Source organism: Sus scrofa, chromosome 2, assembly GCF_054392235.1.
Source record: "Sus scrofa isolate SSC_HxYL_T2T_F1_AM1 chromosome 2, Sscrofa_HxYL_maternal_Yorkshire_Landrace_v2.0, whole genome shotgun sequence".
Lineage (NCBI taxonomy): Eukaryota > Metazoa > Chordata > Mammalia > Artiodactyla > Suidae > Sus > Sus scrofa.
In genome coordinates this window covers 19,135,333-19,153,164 of record NC_139384.1, presented here as the reverse complement: position 1 = coordinate 19,153,164, position 17,832 = coordinate 19,135,333, and the positions used below count along the sequence as shown (strand labels likewise).

At 42.9% G+C, this 17,832-nt stretch overlaps 1 protein-coding gene across 47 annotated transcripts in view; it reads right to left on the bottom strand.

Moving 5' to 3' along the window:
* AMBRA1 (autophagy and beclin 1 regulator 1) overlaps positions 1-17,832 on the bottom strand; it is a 183,711-nt gene that overhangs the window by 98,324 nt on the left and 67,555 nt on the right. For 18 of the 47 annotated variants that reach the window (XR_014836999.1, XR_014836997.1, XM_021085244.2 and 15 more), the window contains 3 exons: positions 17,720-17,806; positions 13,381-13,560; positions 299-379 (listed from right to left, as the gene is read on the bottom strand). Coding sequence is in view for 41 of the 47 variants with exons in the window: in XM_021085244.2 (XP_020940903.1) it covers positions 299-379; positions 13,381-13,560; positions 17,720-17,806 (348 nt within the window). In the remaining 6 variants the exon portion in view is untranslated. Of the gene's footprint in view, positions 1-191; positions 380-13,380; positions 13,561-17,719; positions 17,807-17,832 lie in introns of all 47 variants that reach the window. The other 29 variants (XR_014836996.1, XM_085011243.1, XM_085011242.1 and 26 more) reach the window with 5 other exon arrangements.

Below are 17,832 nucleotides of genomic sequence, written 5' to 3'. Positions count from 1 at the left end.
ATAATTCCAGATATGGACAATCCAAAGACCAGAAAGTAGGTTTAAAAATCCCAGGCCCGCAGTTCCCTTTGTGGCTTAGAGGTTAACAAACCTGACCAGGATCCATGAGGATGAAGGTTCGATCCCTGGCCTCGCTCAGTGGGTTAAGGATCCAGTGTTGCCATGAGCTGTGGTATAGGTCGCAACATGGCTCAGATCCTGCGTTGCTGTGGGTGTGGTATAGGCTGGCACATGTAGCGGCCCTCATAAAAGCTTCCTCAGAAAAGTCTCTCATAGAGGCTGACAAGCCAGTTCTTACCTTGGGACAAAGCGTCCAAGTGAAGGTGCAGACATCCGGGCGTTGCGTGGAGCTCGGTGCCTGGATCTGTCACCATTGTCCCTGGAGAAAACATAAAGACTACATGTAAGAGAGCCTCTAAAGCAGCATGAGACGCCAGCCCAAAAGACAGACATGTCCCAAACTAAATTCCTATACTTGGGTGAAGGTCTCAGAGAAATGAGTCATCTGGTTGCTTACTAATTTGGGTGGCATGGTAATACACTGCATTTCCTGAGTACCTCAATTAAAAACGATTTATGAGCATTTACTAACAGTTCAGTAAGGAGGATTTTCTGGAGTTAATGTGGTCTCTGAACTCTGTAGCACCTGAAATTGAAGCCAAGTTTATATCTTCTAAAAGATTTTTTAGTTTTGGGGTTTTTTGGCCACATCCATAGCATGCAGAATTTCCCAGGCCAAGAATCAAACCTGTTCCACAGTAGCCACCCAAACTGCTCTGACAACGTTGGATCCTTAACCCACTGTGCCACAAGAGAACTCCCCTAACGGGTTTAGAATGGGTATATATAAACTTCTTTTCTAGACTGAAAGATAGAAAACTGGCTTTCAGGAAACTTGAATAAAAAAAAATTCCTCTGTCAATTTCGTTCAACAAATGGTCATCTTTAAATAAATCTGTTTAGGAGATCCCGTCGTGGCGCAGTGGTTAACGAATCCGACTAGGAACCATGAGGTTGCGGGTTCGGTCCCTGCCCTTGCTCAGTGGGTTAACGATCCGGCGTTGCCGTGAGCTGTGGTGTAGGTTGCAGACGCGGCTCGGATCCCGCGTTGCTGTGGCTCTGGCGTAGGCTGGTGGCTACAGCTCCGATTCTACCCCTAGCCTGGGAACCTCCATATGCCGCGGGAGCGGCCCAAGAAATAGCAACAACAACAACAACAACAAAAAAAAAAAGACAAAAAGACAAAAGACAAAAAAATAAATAAATAAAAAATAAATCTGTTTAAAGCCTTGGTGTGAGAAAAAAATCATTGATAAGTGAAAGAAAAACAATACAAGAAAAAGACTAGGTAGTCCCTTCTTTATTTATTTATTTGGGGGGGGCGCACTCACGGCATATGGAGGTTCCCAGGTTAGGGGTCTAATTGGAGCTACAGCTGCTGGTGTACACCACAGCCACAGTAACTTGGGATCTGAGACATGTCTGCAACCTATACCACAGCTCATTGCAACACTAGATCCTTAATCCACTGAGTGAGGCCAGGGATTGAACCCAAAACCTCATGGTTCCTAGTCAGACCACGACGGGAACTCCCAGTAGTCCCTTCTTTAGAGACTGAAAAATTAACAATGATAAAGATCGATTACTCAACTGACAACTCGATTCTAAACCAAGTTGTTTGAGTTAAAAGAAAGAAGTCTAGGAGTTCCCATAGTGGCTCAGTGGTTAACGAATCTGACTAGGAACCATGAGGCTGCGGGTTCGATCCCTGGTCTAGCTCAGTGGGTTAAGGATCTGGCTTTGCTGTGAGCTGTGGTGTAGGTTGCAGACTCGGCTTGGATCCCGAGTTGCTGTGGCTCTGGTGTAAGCCAGTGGCTACAGCTCCGATTAGACCCCCTAGCCTGGGAACCTTCATATGCCACGGGTGCGGTCCTAGTAAAGACAAAAAAAAGAAAGAAAGAAGTCTAGTGTTTTCTTTATGGTTTGTTAATGTAATATTAATAACCACCATTTATTAAACATCTCTTAAGTCCTAATACAAAGGTTATTAATACATTATCCCGTTTAATTCTTCTGGCTTTCCCATTAAGTATCTATTTTTAGATTTCATTTATAAAATATAGCTCTATTTTATAGATAAGGAAACTAAAGACCAGAGAGGCAAATGCCCAAGGTTATACAACTAGTAAGTGGTTGAGGCAAGATTCAAGGATGACCCATCTGACTCTGAAGCCCTGCTCTTTCCACTACACTTCACTGCTTCCTACAAGAAAAGAGAAGACAGAAACTTCACGTGGCTTAGTTTCCAATGCATCACAGGAACAATAAGCCAAAGGGCACTGGCTGGATAGAGCAGTTAATTAGCTGCTTAACCAACTCCACAAAATAAATGAACCTCTTGAGAGCTTGATTTGGGGTATTTTCTGAATTCTCCCTTTGGATTATCTTCAACTTAATGAGATAATCTTCAAACTGGCCCCGGTACCAAGGTTAAGACAACACTCTGGCTTTCAAGTGCACTACTTGGAGCCTTACAAACCAAAAATGAAAGCTTAGGAAGGTTTTTACATCTTAGCGGAATTGGAGGCTGAACATTTAGAGACAAATCAATATCAGGGATATTGGAAACTGATCTATTAAAAGTCAGTACTTAAATTTTTATTTTCCGGAGTTCCCGTCGTGGCGCAGTGGTTAACGAATCCGACTAGGAACCATGAGGTTGCGGGTTCGGTCCCTGCCCTTGCTCAGTGGGTTAACGATCCGGCGTTGCCGTCAGCTGTGGTGTAGGTTGCAGACGCGGCTCGGATCCCGCGTTGCTGTGGCTCTGGCATAGGCCGGTGGCTACAGCTCCGATTCAACCCCTGGCCTGGGAACCTCCATGTGCCGCGGGAGCGGCCCAGGAAATAGCAACAACAACAACGACAAAAGACAAAAAAAAAAAAAAAAAAAAAAAAAAAAATTTTATTTTCCTAGAGGAGAAAGCATACTATTGTTTCCTTTAACATCTCATATTCCTTTGACTTGACACTCTGCAGATGAAGGGAGAGGCAGGCAAAGAGAGCTAAGACCATATGGAAAGTGCAAAGGGGATTAAAAAAAAACAATGAGATCAGAGGTTCCTAAACAACAGACTGCAGCTCTCAGGAACCCACAAATTAGTATAAGGTCTTGGTAGCCATATGGACACAAGGAATAGCTGAACATCAAACAATAAGACAGCTCCCAAATTAAGTATAATATTATTTTTCAAATATATGGAGATTTAAGTTGTGATCCAGTACCAGCTCAGTTAAAGCACAAATGAATTTATGGCAGATTTTCATAACAGCATATTTTACTTATTGATGAGCACTAAAAGCACAACTAATTATTTTGAGAGGAGCTAGAAAATATTTGAACTTAAAAAGGGACCTAAGGGGGGAAAGGGTCCTAAGCCTCAAAAAGGTTGAAAATTAAGTTACAGAAAGAAGCATCATGGGACAAATCCAATTACTTTATTCTACAGCTATGACAGAAAGCTGCCCTTCCCAGAATCACATTGTGGAACTGACAATTTACTCCTGCAAGAGCCAAGGAGCCCTCTCCCTCTGGACAACAAACAGTACTGTGGCATTAGCAGAGCTGAAGCGCAGGGACGGGGAGGGGAGGGCACTAGGCAGTACTGACCAGCAGCTGCCAGAGCCCAAAGGTGACAGGGCCGGGTGAAAGGACATACGAAGACAGCTTAGAAAAACGGACCAAACCAGGGCGGGGGGGGGGGGGGGAATTTGGGCTCCTGTGACATATATCACAAGCCTCTTTTAATTGTTATTAAAACCTAAAAACAATTAACTTCTTTCTGATTCAATTTCTCCTTCTACTTAAAAAGGGGGAGGAGGGAGGGCAAAACATGGTCAGAGGTAATGGCTTTATGTTATTTAGAGATTACCGGAGGATATATATAGAGGAAAATAAGAATGAGATCATCCAGCTCAGACATGAGCAAAGTCTCAGACTGACGGTTACATTAGGCCCCACAAAAGAGGCCATATATTAACTGAGTGAGGATGTATCTGCCGGTCCTCAGCTTAACATCCTCACTAATGATGGAGACATCGTGCTCAGAATGTTAACAAAGAAATGACAGAATTGTACCCAGAACACTTAGAAGAACGTAAAAGGTAGCAAACCATGGGAGGGGAAAAAAAAAGGCATAAAAGAAAATAGCCTATCACAGTAACAACTCAAACATTAACTGACCAGGAAAACCTTGAAAACATGAATAGGTAAGGAGGCAAAGGCCGGAATGTCCAACCAAAGAACAAGTTAGGCAAGAAGAAGGGAAAAGCCCTGAGTTTTAGTGCCGGCACACAAAAATCCCTGACCAAGGGCACAGCTCCGATGGGATGGGGAAACAAATTCCCATGCAAAGGATATTTGCGGGGGCAGGGGGGATAGAAGAGAGGGGAGAGGAAGAGTGGTAAGAGTTTCAAGAAAAGTCCTTAATACTGTTCAATCTAGGGAACTACATGGATTCTGTCACTCACTTCGGTGTTGACACAAGAATAACATGAAGCAAAGTTCCAAGAGATGAGGGGAGCAAATTTAGGCAGAGCCTGAAGACTAGAAGATGTCAGATGAGCAGCGGGAGAAGGAAAGACCCAGGGAGACAGTTCTCCCTAGGAAAATAATGGACCGTGCTAAATACTAGGGCCTAATGTGACATCACATGCCCTTTTCAAGGGGGGGAGGGGGCGCTTAAAAAACAAAAACAAAAAACCTGTGAAGATCAGAGTATGCAAATATGCTTGTGCTGCTCCTCCATCACAGGACTCTACCTCACCAGAATACTTTTCAGGGAAACACCAGAGAAATCCTCATCAATTTCATCAGCCAGAAGCTGCCTTTAAGCCAGCAGGATAGAAGCTGGCTGAGTTATTAATGGCTTTCCCAGTTGCTGAACTCTGTGCATCTCTGATTAACTCTCAGAGGGGTATTTGGGAAGGAGAGAGGAAAAAAATAAGACTTTCTTATAAAAGATTTTATAAGGAAAAAACACCCTTCAAACAATTAAGCATCCAAGACAAGTGCCAAATACAAGAAAATGCATCTCTGGAACAAGGGAGAAACACAGCAGCTACTCTTGCTAAATGCCTGGGATTAATTGCCTGAGAAAGAGGCTGTAATTTAAAGGAATGGAAAATACACCTACAGACTGCTGAGTCCTGACCAGACAGTCAGGTTGCCATTACTACTCAGGGACAAACGACTCTGGCTTGGGCCTTTATAAATGAAGCTCTGACAGCAAAAAGCTCAAAAGGTTCAAAAAGGTCATTGTCTTCTTGACAATACACAGTTGACATTGCTGAAAATTAGGCTATTAAAAAAAAAAAAAAAAAAAAAAAACCTGTTTCTCCATGCTTTTCTGTTTCTAATCAATCTCCAGACAATACAAGGCTTAGCTAGGAGTTCCCGTCATGGCGCAGTGGTTAACGAATCCGACTAGGAACCATGAGGTTGCGGGTTCGGTCCCTGCCCTTGCTCAGTGGGTTAACGATCCGGCGTTGCCGTCAGCTGTGGTGTAGGTTGCAGACGCGGCTCGGATCCCGCGCTGCTGTGGCTCTGGCGTAGGCTGGTGGCTACAGCTCCGACTCGACCCCTAGCCTGGGAACCTCCATATGCCGCGGGAGCGGCCCAAGAAATAGCAAAAAGACAAAAAAAAAAAAAAAAAAGAAGGCTTAGCTAGTTAGTATTCCTGCCCCTGGACGGCACAGTGATCTTGGCCAAGTCCTTTCCTTACTCACATGCTATTGATTAGGCCCTAGGCCATAGTCTCTCCCCTGAAGGACGGTGCACACGTCAGGGCTTAGATTTCTGGGAGGCAGGCCCAGGCCCAGCTGATACCATTCATGGGGGAAACCTAATAGCACAGGTCTTGTGGAACTGCAGAGGCTTAATTTTTCTCCAAGGAATAGTAATCTAACAGATAATTACCACTTACAAATTCCTCTCCTCTCTTATTCTACCTTTAATTTCATCTGTATACATTATGCAAATCCATGTTCCTATTGTGCATTTTATGTTAAAAAAGAAATATATATATATATATGTATATATATATATATATATCTAAGTGATAGTTATGTCCTCCTTCCCACCCCCCTTTCCTCATGGCTGTTTAATTCTTTAAATTCAGACACATTCCATTTTCTTTCTCTTCTCCTACCATTCCTCATAATAAATATTCATATGTATTTCACTTGCCCAGAAAGAATACTAATTCAAAAGCTGCCAGGCAATATTATATATTTCTAAGCTACTGACTAAAAACCCTCAGGAAAGAGCTAGAATTCAGGTAGGCATATAGTTATGAATGTATTGGGCTCCATAGGTAACAAATATCCTATTCTCAACAAGTCTCCCCACTTTTCTGACACTTCTCATTATTCCACCTCTGCTGAGTACAAGGGAAATTCTTCTAAGATACTTAGCTCCAATAAAAATCTAAGAGCTTTAGGGCTAAAATAAACTTCAGAGATTACCTAATCTGATTTTACAGATCAGACATTGAGCCCTAGGGTAGGAGAGGGACTTGCCTAAAATCAAATGACAAATCACAGGGCTCAGCCTGAACTGGAAGCCAGGGCTATTCCCTAGACAATAGCTGTCGGGCTATGGGGGCCAGCAGGCACTGACAAGAGAGCCCAGTTCCAACCACAGCTGATCTAGGAGTCACTTGCTAATTTATAAACTTAGTTCAAAATTGGTTCCAGTAAGAGTAAAAAAGGACTTAAGCAACATTTTATTTGGAGAAGTAGGAAGTGAGACAGCTGAGTTCTCACACAGCTCACCCCCACCAGGAACATTCACAAACAGGCCCCACTCTTAGAAAACACCAAGGCCTCTTACACCCAATACTTAACATTCAGTCCTCAGATGTTCTTGCATGGATCTCGCCCACTGCTTTCTAACTGGCTTTCCTGCATCCATACACTTGCTACTTGCCTAACCAATGCCATCAGGATTCACTGCCTAAAATATATACTGAGGAGTTCCCACTGTGGTATAGCAGATTAAGGATCTGATATTGTCTCTGAGGCAGCGTGGGTTCGATCCCTGGCCTGGCACAGTGGGTTAGAAGGATCTGGAGTTGCTGCAGCTATGGTATGGCAGCTGCAGCTTGGATTTAATCCCTGGCCTGGGAAATGCTTCAGGTACGGGGTGGGGTGGGGGGGGGGACTGTGTATAAATAATAGCTGCCCCCAGATAAAAATAAGGTCAAAACTTCTCAGCCAGGCCTTGTAGGCCCTCCACTGTCTAGGTCTCTCCAGTCTTCTCTCTCAAAGTACAAATAGCCCATAGCTCTAGCCACAGACCTAAGTGGGGTCTTCAAATAAACCCTGTAAATCTTCTGTGTTGAGGCTTTTGCTTAAGCTACTCCTTTGGCTAGAATTTCCTTTCCTACCCTTATCCCTACATCAGTCCATCCAAGTGCTATGTGGTCTTCACACCCCGACGAAATCCATGGAGCCTTCTGACACCTCCTTAAGTACTCTCTCCCTTCATACTTGCTGTCTTCTACTTTAGGGGTAACTTATTAGAGTTTATCTTGTAAGATACTATGTAAAAATCCAATCGTTATTTCATAGCTTAAACCTCTTCAATGGCTCCCTCTCACCTACAGGATAGAGTTCACTTCCTTTGCAAGGCACAAAGACACCCCAAGATCTGGTGCCACTCTAATTCTCAGAGCTCACCTCCTGCCAGAGCTCATATCTTGGATTTAACAGCCTGGCCATACCTGTCAACAAGGGAATTCCTAGCAAACTGCATGCTGTTATGTGTTTCTATGCTGTACATTTATTTGCCTTTCTTCTAAGTATACCCAGAAGACTTTTTTTTTTTTTTTTGCTTTCTAAGGCCACACCTATGGCACATGGAGGTTCCCAGGCTAGGGGTTGAATCAGAGCTACAGCTGCTAGCCTACACCACAGCCACAGCAATGCCAGATCCAAGTAGAGTCTGCAGCGTATACCATAGCTCATGGCAACACCGGACCCTCAACCCACTAAGCAAGGCCAGGGATCAAACCCACATCCTCAAGGATACTGGTTGGGTTCGTTACCACTGAGCCACAATGAGAACCCCCAAGAAGTCCTATTTTAAGACTTAATACTACAACTTTTATAAACCCACCTTGTAAAAACAATCAACCACTACAAAATTAAATGAAATTACTTAAAACTCTGGTAAAAAGGAAGTGAATGGTTTCTTATCTCATCCCACTTTCAGAACTACTTCTTACAGTACTACCACTCAATGACTGCAGTTGGTTGCCTGATTCTTGGCTGTTTGGGCATGTCCCAGTCTGTAAAAAGAAAAATCACCGTGTGTTTCCTTATGGTTTCTCTCGCACTTCTAATACCCAAGAGTTTGTGGTTTGTAAGTCAAAGGATGAGACAAAGGCAACCCCATCTCAAAATGAAGAAGACAACATCCCTTGTCTCCTCTGAAGACTGACCCTTTCCTTCCTCGGCTACAAGTTACATATCTCGTATCAGGAGTCAGTGACTCCCACAACAGTCCTAGAAGTTCAGGGCCCAGAAGAAAGAGGAGAAGCAAATACTACCAAGGACACGTGGCTTCACTCTACTGGAATTTCTAGCCTTGAGAAGTTGACACAAGTATAGGAGTCTCACAAAGTTGTCAGGATTTCACCTAAAGACAGATGATAAGAGCAGTGTTATTGGATTTCTAACATATTTTCTATATTTTCGTGTGACTCAACCAAGTTTCAATCGTGGCAACGGGGTATATGAAGAAATTAAATTCTGATATTAAGGTGAGCAGATTCTCGAATGCCACACCCCATCAGATGGCAGCCTTCAGAACTTTCCTGAGCTACATTATATACGAAGAAGACCTTTTACTGTCTTCCTTGCTGGAAGATGTCTAGCGAGGGGCCCATGAGGGAGAAGCTCTTTCTGGCTGAGGCATCTCCACACAAATGTGTGTAGCAGTGCTGGAACACACCATGCCAAATGAAGGAACCAGAACCCATCCTGGAGGCCCCAAATGACTGTCATATTCACAATGAAATGTTTTCGCATATTTGGTCACAAGATGGATTTCTGGGTAAAAGGAACCAAATACCAGATAAATTAGAAGAGTTAACAAAATAAATGTAATTGACTTAAAGAGATTTCATCTTAAGGCTGAAAGAGCAGAATTCTCACTGATATATTTTTCCAAAGTACAGGCCAGTGTCACAACTGTGAATGAAGGACTTGTTCTCTCTGTGCTGGCAACAATTTTTAAGAAGTTGAATATTTAAGAAGTGTTGGAGGTATGTGCGACTGATCTAATCTGAAGCTTCTCCAGTTCTGTCATTAGCTTAGGGTATCCTTGCCTTGGAAGGCAAAGCAATTATAAAAAGAGGCGAAAGAGGGAGTTCCCATTGTGGCTCAGTGGGTTAAGAACCCAACGCTGCCATGAGCTATGGTGTAGGTCACAAACATGGCTCAGATCCCACATTGCTGTGGCTCTGGTGTAGGCCAGCAGCTGCAGCTCCAATTTGATCCCTAGCTTGTGAACCTCCATATGCTGCAGGTGCAGCCCTAAAAAAAAAGGAAAAAAAAGAGGCAGAAAGATGAACTGGAGATGATTCTGGAATTATAATTATATTTAGAGTAACAGATAAGATGAGGGTAGATGAGGATAGCTAGAACAATAGTCATAAAGTCACAGATACCATCTCTTTTGCAAGCCTTAGAAATTATGGGAACACAGCACTCAACTGGGGCTTCATAAAAGCCCTCCTTCCCTCTTTCCAAAGAGATGATTAAAAAAAAAAAAAAAAAAAAAAAAAAAAACCAAGAGTTTTCCTTATGTTTATTTGCTATCTACATTCTAGTAGGTGGTCTGAGCTCCACAGCAGGCAGACAGCAGGGTCAGGAGCAGCCACACCTTTCCCCTGCTTGTGAACATCTTTATGCAAAGACAGGTGCTGAGGGCTTCAGGACAGACCTGCTGACAGCAGGTTTCTGGATGTCCTGTTTGTGCATTCTGATAAACACAGGGATGCTGCAGTCTCAATCCTTGCCACAGACAGACACGAATGGCAAGAGAAGATGCCTGTCTGGGAAGATGGTCATTAATCCAGACCACAAAATAAAAGAAAATTTAACCTGATGTTGACCAACCTTCCCAGCTACCTTCCCTAACAGCAAATTTTGATAGTGTTGTTTCATAGCAAGCTCATAGAGCAAGGGCTCAAATATGGTTGTACATCATTTTTAAAGGTTTTTAAACCTGCGGAACACTAAAGACAGACAGTAGATATTCCTGCTTCTGATTCTCATCTCAATACACATGTCTGACTTTCATCAAGCCTCAGGATCCTAATTTTTAAAAATATCACAGTAGAATGAACACCTATCTCACTGGGTTATTATAAGGAGTAGACGAGATTTTCTTTTTAAAAAAATGTGTGTTAATATATTTATATATACTACAAACAGCATGTACACTGTAATTTAGTCCATATGAAAAATATGATAGCTGATACCTTTCATTCAATGGATGATCAAAGAGAACCAGAAAAGATGATACCTGGGTAACAGCTCTCTTTGTTTTCTGGAGACCCCATACACCGGGCTGGGATGAGCTAGGGAATGACAAAATGATCTATGACCTAGTAAATGGAAGGAGAGTGACGAGGTCAGAGTGGGGTGTCAAAGGCTGTGCTGTGAAGGTGAGGATACCCAGCAGAACAACGGTCTCTCTGAATGGTACCCTAAGTGTTAGGAGGACTCCAGGCCATATCTAACTTATCTGCTTCTACCTGAAAGAACTATTAATTATGACTACACAAGCCTGAAACCTTCCTTTTAGTTATCAAAGCCAAGGAAAGGACTGAGGGCAGATAAAATGGGCTAGTACATTTCCTAATTTCTCACTTTCTCTCTCCTCAAAACACCTAGAAATCAAGAGAAGAGGAGCAACCACAAGCAGCCCTCAGTTTACAGTAGGGAGAGGAGGGCGGAGAAAGAGACAAAGAATGAGCCGATGGTAACTCAGCACCAACCAGCCTTCCCTAGAAGACTTGGACTGCTAATATTGAGTGACTAATCCACAGCTGCTATTAAAAACAAGATTATAGTCTGCATCAGCCGTGAAGAAAGGCAAACACCCAGGGGAGGGACTTTCGGAGGGACATTAGAGAAACTAGCCTATTGTTACTAACCAGGGAGCAATACGAGATCCCCGAGGTGAAAACAACGGTAAGTCAGTGCATCACAGGTGAGGCAGTGTAAATTCAGGTCGTGCTGAAGCCAGGGGGAGGCGAGAGCACAGGTGGGCTGTGGGGAGCACAAGGAGGAGGCAGTCTGACACAGGAAAATCGAGGGGGAAGGAAGGGGAAAGAGAGGAGGTGGTAACAGAAGAAAGAGAAGGTAAGATGAGAACAGAACATTTTAAACTAACCCAGAACTCCATTGTGAAGGACAAGTCACGAGGCAAGATGCAGCTCAAAGACATGAGCCCCACGTTCCACCACGGCAAAGAGATGACAGCCTTCCAAACGTGCATGGAGAGAGGGCTATGCAATCTCACTAGCTCCCGGGGCTCCACGGGATTATTGAGGCTTTTCAGCAGCACTAGGTCCCAGCAGCCTCGGCATTGTGCGTTGAAATTGCTTCCCTGAATAAACCCCCGTGCTGGAAAAATAATCTTATCTACAGGGGAAGATATTTCCCTGTAGGTGCCTGCTCGGCTGAGGAAGGGGAGACTCCCTTCACTGCCGTGTCCGCGTCCATCTTCCCCTAACAGGGACTTAAGGTGGAAGGACTCGCGCTGAGAGTCACAGACCAGATGGGCCCTGCTCCTGCAGCTGGAAAGAGAAGACCACCGCCGCCCCCCTGCTCCACTGGCCACAGCACAGCTGTTTCAAGGCAGCCCTGAATTTCTTTCTCATTTACGTCTTCCTCAGACAAATGAACCTCCCACTGACTCTTCCTTCTGCTTCCAACTACACAATTACTAGTGTGTTTAAGGACTGTATCAGGAAGGCAAACTGGTTTAAAGGGTGTTCCCACCTTCTCGGTCCTCTCTGGCAAAACTATCCTCAAACATTTCATAAAGGTCCATTGCAAGATGGCTCCTGGGGACTATCTATTCAGCTCACGAAAGAGAAAGGTAGAAGGGAGGCAGCTCTTAAGATCCCAGACCTGACCAGGCTATGTCAAGATGAAGCAGGGAGAAAAGGAAGATGACTGACAGGCTGTCCTATTCCAGGACTGCCAGCAAAAAAAGATGGGGAAAAAAATGCTTAACCACCACCCTTCTCTCTCTCTTGTTTTGCATGTTTTGAGAATATCAAAATATAGGAATCAAAACACGAGCCAAATGTCCAATGTGATACAAGCCAGGAAAGCTCAGTTTCAGGATGGAAAGAAACACACCAAATGGCTAGAAAGGTCAGGAGCAGCAGGTCAGAGTATGCAAGACCCAGCAGTAAGACCAGGGAGCTTGATCCTGGAGCTTGGTGCCGACACTGCTCCTTTAGCTCACCTCTGTATCCCAGCCAACCACTCAAAGAGACCAGAAGAGCAAGGAATCATCTCTCTCAACCCCCATATTAATATGACAGGCAACTTCCAAAGGATCCTTACTGGGGGTGGAGGGAGACTGAGAGTATCTGGGCAAGGAAGCAGGACCCCAGAGAATCAGTGTGATCAAGGGTACTAGGGAAATGTCTCTTACGGAAATCCGAGTATTTTCTTTCTTTCTTTCTTTTTCTTTTTTCTTTTTTTGTCTTTTTAGGGCCACATCCATGGCATATGGAAGTTTCCAGGCTAGGGGTTGAATTGGAGCTACAGCTGCCGGCCTACGCCACAGCCACAGCCACTTGGAATCTGAGTCGCGTCTGCGACCTACGCTACAGCTCATGGCAATGCCAGATCCTTAACCCACTGAGCAAGGAGTATTTTCTTTATTTTTAATCTCTATATCTATTCTGCTTACGAGAAAAAACACCAACCCTTCTGCCTCCCTGATGCTGTGAAGACAGGCCATGAGAACATTTCCACAGTCGCTGTTCACACAAAAGGCAAATAAAAATGTTGCCCAAAGAGCAGTGGCCATCCTCTCCCGGGCTGGCCTGGGGCCCAGTGGGCTGTCTCTCCCCACAGGCTCTGTGCATCAGCACTGCAACTGCCAGAGGCGGCAGTGCCCCGGGCATTTTAACCCTCTGTCCCTCACCCCATCCTATTCCTCATAAATAACAACTTAGGGGCTTGAAGCAAGAATGTCAACCACTGTTGTTCAGACAACGACCAACTTGGAAGCTCTGACTGACAGCTGAGGAGGAGGGAGAAGAAAGCAAGCTGAGGATGTACTTACTCAAAGTCCTCAAATTCCAAGTCGGTTCCCTCGACTGATGGACCCTGGTTGTCTGAGGAAGAGGAGGAGGTGGAAGAACGGAGGCGGTTCTGTTGGTAGCGCATGGAACGCTGGCGGATACTGTCTCTCCGGGAGAGATACTGGATCATCCTCTGGGCGTAGTACGCAGCGGGAGATAATCTGAGAGAGACAGAGATGGACAAACACAAACTAGCACTAAGTGGGGAAGACTGTGAAAGACAGTAAATCCAGCTCTCCCATCGCAACTCCCTGCTGAGGTGAACTCCGGAGACATGAAAAGTAAAGGGCATTTAACTCACCAGGAGGTTTGTAGTGCACAATATGCTTATCAGACTACCACCAGTGTTTCTGCGCCAAGATGAGGCACAGAGGCTGTCTGATCAGCCATCATCTGATCAACAGCTGCCCCCTCCCAAGGGTTTAACACTGGACCTTTGGTTTTAATTTCTTAAGGGACCCCTTTTAACTTCTCAGGGTGCCCTTTATACAGATTCACGGCTTTTCCTCATCATCCATATCAAAGTATAAGAAATGAAAGGGACCACAGCTTCTTTCATTTTATAGATGAGAAAACAGGCCAAGAGATGGCGAACCTAAGATGACTAAGGAAGGCATCTTTAGGCATCACCTTCACCAGGACTCCTTTCTTCTCCAACAAATATTTGTTAGATTTGTCCAGATTTGTCCTTGCTCCTTAAAATTATCTCTTTGAACCTCTTATCTCTCCTTTACAGATTATTCAGATATCTTAACACAGAAAAAATATTCAGGATAGAGACTAAGAGTAAAATATACTCAGGAGAGCAGAAAATCTAAAAGAAAAAAAATAGATTTTTTCTATTTCCTACGACAGAGCATCAGAGGCTAGGTGGGCACCAAGCAACACAGAAGACAACAGTCACTCTCTCTTCTCCCTTACACCGGCTGTTCTCAGTAAACACTTAGTCTAGACCTGTGTTCTTCCAGCTATGGTTCAGTGTCTTCATACTCCACGAAATGTCTAGTGTCCTACAGAATTCACACATTCCCTTCTTTCTCAATTTTTTCCTCCATCTTTCACAACACTTATATATTTGAGGCTGTGAACTGAGAAAGTGAGAGAAAAACAACAACAGAAAAGGGTTTCATGTATAATATTAAGTAGATTACTAAGAATTTTCAAGATTTAAAACCTGCCTGAGGCATACACTTTGAGTCAACAACACCACTAGGAATTTTATCCTACAGAAACACACAACTACATATATATAGTTGGCACTAGTGAAAAACTGGGGAACACCCCAAATGCCCATCAACAGATTAAATAAATTGTATCTACACAAACACTATGTAACAATTGAAAAGAATAAATTATCCCTATATATGCACAAGGAAAGCCCTCTAAAATAAAATTTTAAGTGGGGGAGAAATTAAAGAATGGTATGTATATACTAATATGTATGTTAAACTATGTATTTCTGTAATTAGAACAAAAAACACATCAATCCCAATGAGGATTCCTAAGGACCTTAACCTCCATAATGTTTGAATATAGAAGGAAAAAACATGTATCCTTTTTTTTATATAGAAATTGGAAAAAACTGATTGAGAACAGAATTAGAAATACTTATACCCAAATGGTAGGAAAAGTATTTACAAACATCTTGCTACCTTACTTTCATTACCGCCAGACAAAGTAAAAAGTAAGCCTCTGGGCAAATCCTCAATAAATCTACTCACTCAGACCAAAGGAGATCCTGTAGTCAACTGCTACATACACTATAAGGCTGCTTCTGAAATGCCTGTCCTAAGAGGTGGTGTCCTTCTGGCCAAAAATCAAATGGAACTTCCAAGCAGACCAGCTGACAATCTTTGGAACTCAAAAGTTTGTGCTGCACTTGGTTCCTTTGAATCCAAGCAATCTCTATATAGAAGGTGGCCATGGGGTACAGATGTCTTGGCCAAGAGCATCGGAGTATAAGATTTACAGTCTCAACTTGTGGAACTTTCATTTATCCCTTTGGGCACCTGTTCCCATGCATTTGGCAAGAATGAATCAAGAATCCTAAATTTTCAGTAGACGAAAGTTTTTTTTTTTTTGGCCCTGCCTGCAACATGTGGAAGTTCCTGGGCCAGGGATCAAACGCATGCCACAGCAGCGACCCAAGCCATTGCAGGGACAACACCAGATCCTTAACCTGCTGAGCCACAAGAGAACTCCCAGAAGTCAATACTCTTGAGTTGTTCCTGTATCTACCAAATATACAGAAATCTTCCAGCAGAAATCAATCGCTGTTGGTTAAACTTTCAAGTCAATCAGACTTAGAGAAGAATGTAAAAAAAAAAGCTGCAAGATGAGAATGAAGATTCTTTTTTCAGAAATGATTCTGAAAAGTGACCATAAGTATACTCATTCCTCAGCTGATAGCCTATCCTAACTAATGGAAAAATTATATTATGGTGATAGAGGAAGAAATAATGCTGATGTAATAATAAATAAAGGTTGCCCTTTTCTGAAGGGGCAAAATTTCAATACTGGGTAATCCCAACCTTTTAATTTCACCATTGGATAGGAATTCTCTAAGCTATAAAGCTATGCATCAATGGTAAAGAAAAAAAGATTCTTGGCACAATTATTAAGTACACATACCATCCTTGGCTCATCTTTTTTAGGTAAGCAGAGGGAAGCTAAGGCTCTGAATACTGGGATATATAAAGGCTTTGACCTATACATATTATGTAGGGTGAAGTCTAAGAGGAAAAAGAAATCAAACAACCAGTAATAAGGCAACGATCAGCCTCCTACTGAAGAATTGGATAATTATCAATCTCTAAAAGCGTTCTAAGCGAATAGTTTAAATAACTCCTCAAGTTTTCTTCAAGGAAGAATACTTCCCCTTCCCAAAAAAACCTATTTTGTGTTTAAAGGGAAAATGTAAAAATACCAATGCCACAACATATGGCCTTTCTGTGATAAAGAGATCTGAGTGGGAATAAATAACAAATTTATCACACGAAAGGAGGACAATAATGGTCTTTAAGAATCACTGTTAAACTCTGTAAGGTTAAACATTCTGGGGGTGAGATTCCCATTACTATCTAAAAGAAAATTATTTCATAGCAAGAAATTCTCTCAGTGTTTCAAAGAATTTGATTCATGCAAAATATCTCCTCTTATTTAAGGGCTTATTACTTTCAAATGTGACTATAGAGACGAACATAAATTCCTTGCTTTAGTCATCATCTAAGTTGTCTATCTGTTTTAAAGTCATCAATCCTCATGTTCCCTGATCCTTGGATTTGCTGTTTCTGGGATCTGGAAAAGAAAGTAAGAAGAAAATGGGGAATCTTTTCACTATCTTGGAAAGACTACTCGATATTATGACATAACTGTGGTACCAACAAAATCATTCAATATCCCTGGAATCAACTTGGTCTCAAGCTTTTTTCCAGACTTGAAATTCTTAATCTACAGCAAAACTCATTTAGCCTTTTCTGACTTACATTGTTAACTTCAACCCCACCATTATAAACTACCCTTTCTTTTGGCAAAGCCTCCCAATGTGTGCTCTGGTTATTAACTAAAGAATGTGCAGGCTTTCCCCTCTTTGGGTCATTGAGAGATTAGTAAGTCCTGCTGTGATAACCCCAAAGGGCTGCTCACTATAAATAAATGTTATAGTCAACTCTACACCCTATCCTTGGTCCTCATAAGGTAAAGGCAGGCCTTAAACTCATCTCCATTTTTTTTTTTCTTTTTATCTCTTCAAGACCTTTTCAAATGTCTTCTAATCAGTGTAAGGCCAGCACTTTAATAATATGCCAACTTGTTTTATTCAGTTATCCTTTCTTCTTTCACCTCTTCCTTCATAGTCCCCCAAAATTCGACATCTGAATAAGCTTGATTTCTGCCTTTCAATGTTTTAAATTCTCTCTCAAATGAGGATTTTTTGTTTGCTTTAATTTGTAATTTGCCTATTAATAAAAACTTTTGTTTCCCTTTTGGCTGTCCTTCTGAATGGCAACAGCCTCCCTGATCAGCAGAAAAGAAATATTCTGTGACTCTGCCAGTGGCTTCCTTAGATTCCCTCCTCTAGTGTCCCACTTACAAAAATGAGCCCCAAAGGACAAGGGCTGACTCATAATCCTCTGTCACCACGGGCTCTGGTCACTTACCTGTAACAATTCCCAATTACCTGAACCACCTGTCTCAAAACTGTAACTGAAGAGTGAAAGAGCACCAGGACCAGAGAGGCACAGAATGGGGCTTTCAACAGCTTGGCAACCCCAAGGGCAGCCCCTCCCCCCAACCTAGTGCCAGTTCTCACTTTGGCCTTACCTCGCTGGGTCTGGGTAAATTGGGTGCTCTCTGGATCCTGCTCCATCATAACGGGATAATGAAATGAGGGAAGACTCCAGCAGCCTCCTAGCAGAGATTAAAAAAATGGCAAT